This window comes from Emys orbicularis, chromosome 1, assembly GCF_028017835.1.
Source record: "Emys orbicularis isolate rEmyOrb1 chromosome 1, rEmyOrb1.hap1, whole genome shotgun sequence".
Taxonomy (NCBI): Eukaryota; Metazoa; Chordata; order Testudines; family Emydidae; genus Emys; species Emys orbicularis.
This window is the reverse complement of record NC_088683.1, coordinates 320,253,291-320,265,774: the sequence shown is the minus strand read 5'-3', so window position 1 is coordinate 320,265,774 and position 12,484 is coordinate 320,253,291. Positions and strand designations below refer to the sequence as shown.

General features: G+C 40.7%; 1 protein-coding gene across 1 annotated transcript in view; it reads left to right on the top strand.

Moving 5' to 3' along the window:
* Positions 1–12,484, top strand: part of KL (klotho) — a 51,283-nt gene that overhangs the window by 23,274 nt on the left and 15,525 nt on the right. The window contains exons 2-3 of the mRNA XM_065422078.1: positions 8,002–8,512; positions 11,862–12,130. Coding sequence (XP_065278150.1) covers positions 8,002–8,512; positions 11,862–12,130 — 780 coding nt within the window. The remainder of the gene's footprint in view (positions 1–8,001; positions 8,513–11,861; positions 12,131–12,484) is intronic.

Genomic DNA, 12,484 nt, shown 5'->3' with positions numbered 1-12,484 from the left:
GTAAGTGCTCTGCACCTCCTGGCTGCCCCAGCCCTGAGCCTCCTCCAGCACCCCACCCTGAGCGCCCTCCCGCACCCTAACTCCCTCCCAGAGCCCGCACCCCCACCCTGAGCGCCCTCCCACACCCTAACTCCCTCCCAGAGCCCGCACTCCCACCCTGAGCGCCCTCCTGCACTCTAACTCCCTCTCAGACCCCGCACCCCACCCTGAGCACCCTCCCACAACCTAACTCCCTCCCAGATCCTGCACCCCGAGCCCTGAGCCCCAGGGGTAAGCCAGGGGCATCTCCCCACTACAGTACAGTACTGTACAGTATATAATGCCTTTTGTCTGCCCCAAAAAGATTTCCTTGGAACCTAACCCCCCGCATTTACATTAAATCTTATGGGAAAATTGGATTAGTTTAACATCATTTCACTTAAAGTTGCATTTTTCAGGAACATAACTACAACGTTAAGTGAGGAGTTACTGTAGGTCACTTGGGCATGGCAAGCAGTTTATTTGCGAAATGAATAGCGCATAGTTCTTGGTTCAGAAAACACCATTAAAATTGATACAACATGGTGTTTCTCAACCTTTTTGTGCTGGTGACCCCCTTTGGACTTCAAAAAAAATCATGCCCCTCCCCCCCCCCCCCCCGCAATAGAAAAAATTGCAACCCCATCTCCCCTTAAGTTCGGGATTCTGGGCTTCAGCCCTCTCTGGCGCTGAGCTAAAACGTGTAAATCAGCTTCATGGGGTCCCTGTGGCACGGGGACCCAGGGAATTGCCCTGCTTCCTACCCTCTAATGCTGGCCCTGCTTGTGACTCCCCTAAACCTGTCCCACGTCCTCCCTGGGGGTTGCTTTCCCCAGGTTGAGAAACACTGGTCTAGAATAAGCATGGTCCTGGGAGTCAGGAGGCCCTAAACTCTTATTCTGGATTTGCCACTAGTAAAAACATAAGGATAATCATAGAGATTGACACCAAAATTGCACAGAATGATATGTATTGCCAATGCCAAACCTTAGGAGGTCTCGGTTATTTGGGGCAGGAATCCTGGGGAATAGGCAGGCTGGTATATACTCAAAATTAATTTAAGAATATATATCTCATAACTCTGCTGAACTCTGTGATGGAGTGTGATATGGCTGTATAAAATTCTGACGTATGTTTTATACCCATGTTGAAATATTGGCACCGTGGCTGCATTAGTTTGGATTTGCCCAGGGACACCCTGTTATGCTGCATTCCAGACAGATGCTCTGCTGGGGAAAGGGAGTTGACACCTCATTGAAAGGCCATCATTGAGAGCCATCAAAGCTCAAGCTGGGGGTATTGATTTTCAACAACTGGCCTACCCATGGAACAATGGGCTTTCTACACAGGGGCCCACAGAGGGGTTGGGAGGCAAACATGAGAGGTGGATATGGAATTTCAAAGTTTGAGCATGTAGTTCAGAGACAGGTGTCAATTTAAGAGTCATGTCCTGTTTTGTGCCGGGGGTCTGACCATCACTATGTGTAACTAGGAGAGTGTGTCTAGTGCAGTCCTACAGGGGTCAGTCCTGAGTCCAGTACTGCTCAATATTTTCATTAATGACTTGGATAATGGAATAGAGAGTATGCTTATAAAATTTGCAGATGATACCAAGGTATGGGGAGTTTTGCAAGGCCTTTGGAAGATGGGATTAAAATTCAAAACAACCTCGACAAATTGGAGAATTGGTCTGAATTCAACCAGATGAAATTCAAGAAAGACAAGTGCAGAGTAAAAAAAGCAACAGAGGGTCCTGTGGCACCTTTAAGACTAACAGAAGTATTGGGAGCATAAGCTTTCGTGGGTAAGAACCTCACTTCTTCAGATGCAAGTGCAGAGTACTTCACTTAGGACAGAAAAATCAAATGCACAACTACAAAATGGGAAATAACTAGCTAGGTGGTAGTACTGCTGAAAAAGATATAGGGGTTATAGTGGGTCACAAATTGAATGAGTCAACAGTGTGATGCAGTTGCAAAAACGTCTAATATCATTCTGGAATATATTAACAGGGGTGTTGTATGTAAGACAAGGGAGATAATTATCCCACTGTACTCGGCATTAGTGAGGCCTCAGCTGGAGTACAGTGTTCAGTTCTCGGCACCACAGATGTGGATAAGATTGGAGAGAGTCCATAAGAAAGCAACCAAAATGATAAAACATTTAGAAAACCTGACCTATGAGGAAAGGTTAATAAAATTGGGCATGTTTAGTCTTGAGAAAAGAAGACTGGGGCGGGGGGACCTGACAAGTCTTCAAATATGTTAAGGGCTGTTATAAAGAAGACTATGATCAATTGTTCTCTATGTCCACTGAAGGTAGGATAAGAAGTAATGGGCTGAATCTGCAGCAAGGAGATTTAGATTAAATATTAGGAAAAACTGGCAGGAGAGGGAGAGAAAGGACAGGAGGGGCTCTTCCATACCTGAAACACTATGAACCACAGGTGCACAAGAAGGGGTGAGCTCAGATTAAGGGAGGGTGTGTCTCAGGGCTTTTGTTATTTTCAAAGAGCTGCAACTCTCAGCTACTTTAAGAGTAAAGTGACTGTGGTTAAGAAATTCCCCTGCTAACTCCATATTCCTTGCTGCCCTGCCATGTTATCCCTGAAGGAATTAAACTACTAAGCTCAGAGTGCCCTCAGTGTAGGTGGGGTGCTGAGGGAGTGTTTGCAAGTAACTGGAGGGCTCAGAGGTTTCAGGGTCTAGGGTGGCTGGATGGAATGTTTCACATCCCCCCAAAAGGTATCAGACTAGAGGCTTGAACCTAGGAGTGAGCCTTAGAGTCCAAGAGCAAGAAATGGTGACTAGACTACATCCAGACTCAGGTAGCTTGAAAGCATGTGAAACCCAGCGATTGGGTCCACTTGCAACAGACTGGTGACTGTATAGTGGGTCAGGGGGCCAGTTTGTAACAAGTCCATTTTAGTGAGGTACCGCCTTTCAAAATATAAAAGGTATGATCACTGCACATTCCAGATCAGCCCAAGCTCATGCCAAGTTGAGCAACCAGCTCAAAAATGCCTAGGCAAACCTGGCTCAGTAGAAATATCAGTTAATACAAGTAAATAGTGGATTTTGGTGGTCTTAATTGCATTCAACCATGAACTGAATTGCATGAACCATAGGTTAGTTTTTGCTTGCCATTGCTACACTATCAGGAGTTGAGATGTCAAATAAGGACAAAGGAACAGATAGACATTTACTACCAGCTGTCTCTGCTCTGTCACTGGCCTCCTGCAGCTTTATCTCCAGAAGCCTTTAATTACAGAAATTCCCAAGTTCCGTACACCAAACTATACCCAAATACCCCAGTAATATTGATTGGCACTCGGTCCATTATCATTAGAATGAATGTATGGTGTGTTAGGATTTTTTGCCACAAAAGCAGTCTCATTCCTTTTATCCAGGCAAACTGCGGAAGGCAGGCATTTGTTGTATAAATGCGACTTTTTCAAAATTTTACTGGCTGGCCATTGTTGTACTTTCTTTTTCACCACTGGTGAACTGTACAGTGCCTCTTTCTCCTCTTTACTACGAAGAAAGGATTGAGCTGTGAGAAGTCCCCTCGTCTTTGGCTTTGTTTTGGGATAGGTGGATATGAAGATGCAGGACCACAGGCGCTGACTTTTGTTTTTGCTGGTACCTCCTCTCTGCCCCTTCCCCCACCCATGAAGGTGGTGGGCTGGGCCTGGGAGGGAAGAGGCTGAGCGAGGCTGGAGGCTGGGCCTCGGAGTGGAGTGTGGGCCGGGCCTGGAGGAGAAGAGGCTGAGTGGGGACTGGGCCTCGGGGAGAAGAAGCCAAGCAGGGATGGGGCCTCAGGGTGGGGGCAGGGCCTCGGGGGGAAGAGGCCAAGTGGGGGTGGGGCCTTGGGGCAGAACACAAGTGGAGTTGGGGGCGAGGCCACAGTCCAGATGCTGGGGCCCACAAAAGATTAATCTGACCCTGTGGGTTCAGAGCACCCCCTATTTTTTTCCTGTGAGTGCTTGAGCCCCGGAGCACCCCTGGAGTTGGCACGTATCTGAAGGAGGCATCTGTTTTGCTCCCCTAGAGGGAAAGGATCAGGACATATTGGGCCAATCCCTGTATAACCTTGGAGGGGACAGTGTTCCACAGGAGGACAGCATGTATAGGGATACAGGTGTTTTGAACATGGATCGTGAAATGGGTCTCGGTTGACATAGAGAAGTCATGTATCTTTGGGAGCATGGATGGTGAGTGTCTCCAGGTGTCAGGTCAGGGATATGGGGTGGGAGGCATGAGTCACATGGGGAGAATAGATACCACTATTATGAGGAAACATAGGGGGATTTATGGAGGAGATAGTACAAAGGGAAGGTGTCTGCGACAGAGTGGGTTACCTGACCAGGGGCTTCCTTGCTCAGATGCTGGTGTCTTCAGGTGGGGAGGGAGGGTGACTTTGAAGCTGGCTGTCAGCAGCATACATTCAAACATTCTATAGAGTAGCACCTAATGATGCATATCTGCTACCTCATAGTATTTTATAAATCATATTTACAGTCATCGTCACAAGAAGATATTCATGCTGTGCGTGATGCTGGTAAGCTAAGTGCCAGCTCTGGCCAAGGCCGCAGTTGCTAGCTTAAGAACTGACAAACTCACAGCTGTAAGCCAGGCCAGCTTGCTTGTGTGTTAGTATAATTCAAAGTAGATGTTAAAATGTATAAGAATGTGTTTAGAGTTTAAACTTCATGAAAAACTGGGGGAATGTTGCGTGCATTGTTTTCGCTTATCTGTACCCTGTTACAATGTAATAGCAAACATTTGCATTGTATATACCCCTGTAACTAAGTAACCCATCAAATGAGAAAGAAACCTTGTGTAATGCAAATGAAGAACTTTAACAGGAAAGTGCTAATTCCTGTGCATGGAAAGCATATGATCATTGTGTGTGAGGTCAAAGTCTCTAAGTACATTCCTCTCTCCCCATCATGAAAGAAAGGACACATGTGGGGGCTGTTCTGTCAGCTTAGTTTCTGTGAAAAGAAACTATAAATATGGACACATGAAAAAATCTTTTGTTTGGATTCTAACAGGCAAAATAACAGAAAAGAAGATGGAGATCCCTGGAGTTACTCTGGGTAGCCCTAAAAGACTTTTGGGAAACTGGCAGATTACATCTCTGCTACCTTTTGAAATTGTAGACTAGTGGTTCTTAACCTATTTAAATTGTGGGCTGCCTATGCAGCTCTCTGTGTTATGTGGGCTGCATCTACACAATACATATACTATTTGTATGGCTCTGAGGATGTCACATGGGCCGCAGCTGTGCGCTCATTGGGCCACGAGCGGCCCGGGGGCTACAGGTTGAGAACCACTGTTATAGACTGTGATTCACATGTACATATATTTTTACCTGCTTTAACCTCTCAATAACTCTCATTTGTTTTTCTTAGCTAATAAGCCTTTAGTTAGTTTACTGTAGAATTGGCTCCCAGCATTATCTTTGGTGTGAGATCTAGAATGCAAATCAACCCGGGTGAGTGACTGGTCCATTTGGGACTGGGTGTAACCTGAATATTGCGTCTGATGAAGTGGGCATTCACCCACAAAAGCTTATGCTCCAATACTTCTGTTAGTCTTAAAGGTGCCACAGGACCCTCTGTTGCTGAATATTTTGTGATTTTTGGTGTAAGTGACCATTTATCACATAGTCTATCTTGCCTGGGTGGCAAAATAGACTGGAGAGCTCAAAGGAACTGTGTGGAACTCCATGGTAAGACTGTTATAGTGATCCAGGAGTTCACATTCGTTACTGGGTTGGGGAAATCTAATTATAGAACATACCACTAGTTTGGGGTGTCTGCCCAGTTTTTGATAGTCTTCCCTGAGGTAGACACTCATGGTAGTTAGCAACTCCAGACAGCGTGACACCATAATATTTTCTTCTTTTGTCGGCAGGATGGGGTTACAATATATGGCAAAATTGTCTTGTGTCTCTGCAATTCAGATATCATGTCTGTACTGTGAGGTTTTGAAGTAGAATTACTATTTCTCAATTTTCACTTCTCTCACAATCCATTGTACTTATATAAACAGTATAACTATATCTTTGCTATTTTTAATTACCGGTACAATACTAATAACTGAAAACACACATGAAGTCAGTTATTATCTATAACTTTAACTGTCCTTTTAGTTCTAATTGCTTTTTTGCTTAGCAGTGAGAATTAAGATTTTGTAAGAACTGTAAAAGTAAACCCTAACCCTAACCCTAACCCTCAGTAGTTAATCATGTTTTTTAAATTTATCTTTTATGGCAATAGAGATGACAATCTGACATTTAAACAATTAGTTCTTAATAAAACTGGCATTTCATTGCAACTGGAAGCTGTGAATGATAATTCTGTATTAAAATGAAACTGTGAGAAGCAAAATGCATCAGTGATACATTTATCAGGATGGAGGTGCAAGGCCTTCTGTATCATTTAACTCCTGAGGAAGGGCTGGAAACAGTGGCTATACATGGATGTCTCTGCATTTCCTGCATATTGTAGAATGGGGCTCCTACTTGGCTCTGAATAGGTTGGTGCAGAGAGAGAGAGAGAGTGTGTGGGTGTGTCTCTGGGTAGGTCTACACTTACTTCCTGGTTCGGCGGCAGGCAATCAATCTTCTGGGATCGATTTATCGCGTCTTGTCTAGACGCGATAAATCGATCCCGGATCGATCCCGGAAGTGCTTGCCGTCGACGCCGGTACTCCAGCTCGGCGAGAGGAGTACGCGGCATCGACGGGGGAGCCTGCCTGCCGCGTCTGGACCCGCGGTAAATTCGGACTAAGGTACTTCGAATTCAGCTACGTTATTAACGTAGCTGAATTTGCGTACCTTAGTTCGAAGTGGGGGGTTAGTGTGGACCAGGCCTTTGTGTGTGTTTGGGAGCTGGGGCAGAGTTGAGATCTGTGGGTTATGTTGGGGTTATGAGATTCCTGACCATCTGGATTTAGTAGCCTTAAACCCATTTATAATGGGTGTGAAGAAGCACTTGCTTCTCTTCCTGCCCATGTCTATCCTTTTTCCAAATCCTCTTGATTCTATGCATAGTGTTAAATCAGATGATTCAGAATCTGTTTGAAAACTCCAGTTTATTTTGAACAACAAGAAAAGTCAGATTTAATTTATTCATTCATTTATAAATTAAAGAAATAAAAGATTTTAAAGGATTGTATATAGGACAGAGATGGCAGAGTTTTGAAGTCATCTCTTGACTGCCAGTCCCAGCTCTAATAGCTAAATGTATGACCTCCAGATTTTTTCCACATTTCCAGATAAGAAGTGCCCATAGCTTTTTTTCTAGTTTTGCCTTACTTTGTAACTGTCTAAAAATGTAATTTTTGACAATTTCTACACACCCAATCTAAAACAGTAATAAACAAGCTAAGACTCCTGTAAAGTAAAATATAATCTGAAACATGTTTTTTCAAATACATTTTAAAATGTGCTCTTACTTTTTCACTATATGAGATCTCATGATGCCAATAATACTGTAAGATGTAATTTGTTACCAATTTAATAAAATTTAAAACCAGCAAAACTTTAAAAAGTAATGATATCAGACAAAATGGCCTTTCTCTTTTATATATGTGTTCAAACCAAAGCCTAAGTTTCACTCATACCAGTAGGTAAGTACAAAGCCAGGTTTACTTGTAAAATTAAAACACTATTTTTCAAAGATCAGAAAAACCAGCATTATATTCAGTGCATGGAATATACACCATATTAAGCAGATCTTGCTGCTTTTCCAAAACAAGCTCTTCTTGGATCAGTGTAATATTATCTACTCTGATTAGGATAATAGAAGTTAGCAATCATAAATCACTGACAAGGGAATAAGACTTAGCCTAGGGATGTGAGGATAAAGCATTGCTAGTCAAATCTGAACATTAGTGGTTGAATATGCTATTGCATTTCTGTTATTCAAGACAGAATTTCAGATGCATTCATTATAATCTTTCTTCTCAACAGGCCCACGCCAAAGTCTGGCATCTCTACAATGATCATTTTCGTCCAACTCAAGGAGGCCAAGTGTCCATTGCCCTCAGCTCCCACTGGATAAAACCTCAAGCTATGACTGAACAAGACATACAAGAATGTCAAAAATCCCTTGACTTTGTGTTGGGCTGGTTTGCTAAACCCATATTTATTGATGGTGACTACCCTCAGAGCATGAAGAGTAACCTCTCATCTCTGCTGCCTGAATTCAGTGATGCAGAGAAGAAGTACATCAAGGGAACAGCTGACTTTTTTGCTCTTTCTTTTGGAGCAACACTGAGTTTCCAGCTCTTGGACTCTCAGATGAAATTCCTTCAGTTGGAATCACTAAGCCTGAGGCAGCTCCTTTATTGGATAAGCCGTGAATATAACAAGCCCAAAATATTCATTGTGGAGAACAGCTGGTTTGTCTCTGGTAGCACCAAGCGAGATGATGCCAAGTATATTTATTATCTCAAGAAGTTCATTATGGAAACTTTAAAAGGTAGCTCAGTTGACAAATTAATATTATTGTCCTGACAAAACTTATGGAAAATATCCGACTAAAGCTCATTAAACAAATGCTCCAAAACTTAATTTTGGTCTTTAACATTTATCTAGACTTTCACTATGAAATGAGACTTCAAATCAGTTAGTTAGGTTCATTTTTATCAGTTGTTGACAAGTGCCTTTTAAGAGTGTGGTATGGATGGGATTTTGTTGGTCTGGTCCTGCTCTCTTTGAAGCCAATGGCAAAACTTCAATTGATTTCAGTAAGAGCAAGTGCACACCCTGTGTGAACATTGCTGTTTTTATAGTTATCAATGGGATTTGCTTGGAATCATTACAGGAAAACTCCAGTGATGAGTTTTAATATGTTAGCTGAATTATGTGTGTGTGTGTGTATATATATATATATGTGTATATATATATATATATACACACACACAGAGATCGGATAATCAAAAATTTGGATAATCCAGAGAATGGGCAAAGAGCTTTCTAACCATTATTTTAAGATGCAGAGTTGCTTTTAAACTAGCTGACCCTTCCTGGAAAAGCATTAAAACATACCGTCCTTCTTTATTTACAGCGTACACGAACTGTTACTTCTAGTAAAGAGATCCAGTTTCTAAAAATGCCAAAATGATAGTTTTAAGTTGCAACAACAGCAATACTATACTTTTTTTGAGTTGCTTGAGTTTATTATTTCTGCATTTTTAAAAACTGGTACTGTATTCTTTACTAGAAGTAACCGTTTGTGTACACTGTAAATAAATAAGGAGGCTACATTTTAATGCTTTGTAATGATCCTCATAGACTCATAGACTTTAAGGTCAGAAGGGACCAATATGATCATCTAGTCTGACCTCCCGCATGATGCAGGCCACAAAAGCTGACCCACCCACACATCCTGTGTGTGTGCTGGTTGTTTGCTTAATATGGAGAGCCAGATAATGGAGGCTCGGATAAATGGGGTTCTCCTGTAGTTTTGGAGCCTGATTCTGTTCTTACAGCAGTGTAATTCTGTGGACTTCAGTGGAACTAAACCTGATTTACACTGGTCTGAGAATCAGGCCTTTGAAGTTTTAAATAAAATTATTTTAACTAATTTTTTTTTTTACCAATTGTTAACCTAGATTTTAAAAAATGACACCCCCCCACACCCAACTTACTTTATAACATTGACACATCCCATTTCTAATACTTCTTTAATGGCAAAGTACTGTAGATTCTTTCAGTCCGGCTTGTCAACAACAACTTATTGGGATGACTGTTCCCTGTTTCCTCCTTAATAATTATTTTTATTATACTGTACTTTTTATTACTACAAAACATGTTATAATTGGTTTATTTCTCTGTTATCTGCTTCAAGGGTTTTTAAAATATTAGTAGCTGAATTAAACTATTCATTCAGTTTAAATAGCTTTCATGTTACAATGGAATTTTCCTTCAATGGTTTAGTGAAGATGATTTCCATTTGCCTCTCAACCGGGATAAAAGATCCTGGAATTGCTACATTTGTTTCAGCTGCTGTTCCAAACACCTCACTATTACAGCTAAACTAAAAGTTGAATTAACATGCAAACCAATGTTGTATCTGAAGTCTGGGGGATAGTATATACTAGAGTTATTAATTATTGCATATACAATGTGTTAGAGGTGTGTGTGGAGTTATATGGAAACTACATAGTCATATTCTTGTTAACAAAAAGGTGTTATTTATTCAATTTAATAAAATTATTGATATATATACATAGATCTGCACTCTGAGTGTGACTAGGGCTTACTGGCAACATATTAAATTATAGACTATATTTTCCCTTTCAATTTGCCACTCGGTCACCAAGAAGTTCATAATAAATAACAAGAACTACTATTATTTTGGAATGCCAAAAATTTGCTAAGCCCTTTACAGAAACAAGTAAAGATATGGTTCCTGCCCTGAAGATGGGGAGAAGTATGAAGGAAGATAAAAGAAATATCAATAAGTCATGTGGTTACTTGATAAGGCATGTGCACTACTTGATGGTTACATTGTATTTGAGACTTTTTTCCTGCTTCCAATTTTTTTTAACTCACTTCTCATAGAGAACATGGCACAAGTCAGTAAACTTTTAAGGAGGGATTTTAGGAGAATTTTTGGTGAGCCCGAAAAGCAGTGTGGAAGCTCTCCCTGCTGACTTGCAGCAGGAGTGTAATGCTAGTCTAAGAGAAATTTTTGCTGATGCTAGTTAACAATGTGAATCCATCCTGACTTTTACTCTCTCAGAACAGCAAGTGTTGTGTGAATGTGGAGGGCTTTTTTAAAAAAAATCAATGTTTGCCAAACAGAAAAGAACTAATCTTTAGGGAAAGAAATATTCCAGTTTCTTTGCGAGTTTATCATGGCAAATTAAAGAGACGGCCGAATTCAGCTCTTTTATAATTCCATTTGTTTAATTGGTTCAAACGGGGCTACATCAAGAATCAGTTTGGCCCCTCATATCTGATTGTAATGAGATACATTAATAAAACTAGGAAATATGAACACTTTGACATTTGATTGTGTAAAATGTTGGCAGTGTAACTAGGCTGGGTAATGTTAAGTTCAATAGGTATCCAATTTGTGTTTACATACGGTGGTGAGTGATAAAGCTAAATTGTGCTGGATACTGATACAGGCCCCAGTTTAACAAAGCATTTTAAAATGTGCTTAAATGCTTTGCTAAATAGGAATGGATTTAAGTATGCGCTTAAAATTAAACACACACTTAAGGGCTTTGTTGAATCGGGACCCTCTCTAAGAACATTTTGCTGATTCTAAGTGTTTAATATCTATAGAAATGCAAACCATTTGTAAACCTCAGATTAAATCACAGAGTGGAACTTGTCACAACAATAATAATGTTGGTACGACCCTTACATCTGTAACAGGCCTTCAACCTACTTTAGGGTTAATAAACGCCAAATATTTATTCCAGAAAATGGTATTCTCATAACAGATGTGAGGGGGTCTGTAAAATCAAATGAGTAAAGTCTCATCAGCATTATCACTACCACCCGCATTGCCTGGATAGTTAATGCAAATCCCTAAGAACACCAAAAAGTTGTGTTAAATTTTTCATGATAATTTCTTCAGGGTAACTTTTTTTGTTTCGATATAACTTCTTGGATGTAAACTGTAAGAGTTGGATCCAAAGCCCATTGAAGTCAATTGAAGGACTTTGAATGGAATTTGAATCAAGCCTTAAGACATTTATTTATCCTACTACATTGTTCTAATGCTCAAATACTAGAACCGTTTTTTAAATGGTATACTCTATCTGGAAAAAATGAGCAATATGAGGTCATCTTGCTTTTTTTCCTCTCAGCCATCAGATATGATGAAGTTGATGTCTTTGGGTACACCGTTTGGTCCCTCATGGATGGCTTTGAATGGCATAGAGGATACAGCATTAGACGTGGATTATTTTATGTTGATTTTCAAAGCCATGACAAGAAGTTTTTGCCAAAGTCTTCAGCTTTGTTCTACCAAAAGCTAATCGAGAGAAATGGCTTCCCGCCTTTGCCTGAGAATCAACCCATAGATGGGAAGTTTCCCTGCGACTTTGCTTGGGGAATTGTTGATAACTACGTTCAGGTAAGTCTGATGACAAAGTCAATAGATGCTCCAACCAAATTATTCTTTAAGTATATAATAATTGTATTGTGCAAGTATATAATCATTTTTACTTGGGTGATATAAGATCTGTTACCATAATGATGTAGTGGGAGCACCAATTTAGTAAAGCTGCACATTTTACAGAATATCTTCCCAGCTTTCACCAGGCATCCTAAATGTGACCATGAAAGCGGATCCAAATTTAAATATCATAAATAACAGATTTTCTAAAAACAAACACCACATAAACAAAAAACAGAAAATGTGATCTAATGTCCATCTTCCTAGAACACTTATTATGTGTTCAGTTAACAAAAGTACATCCTTTTTCAA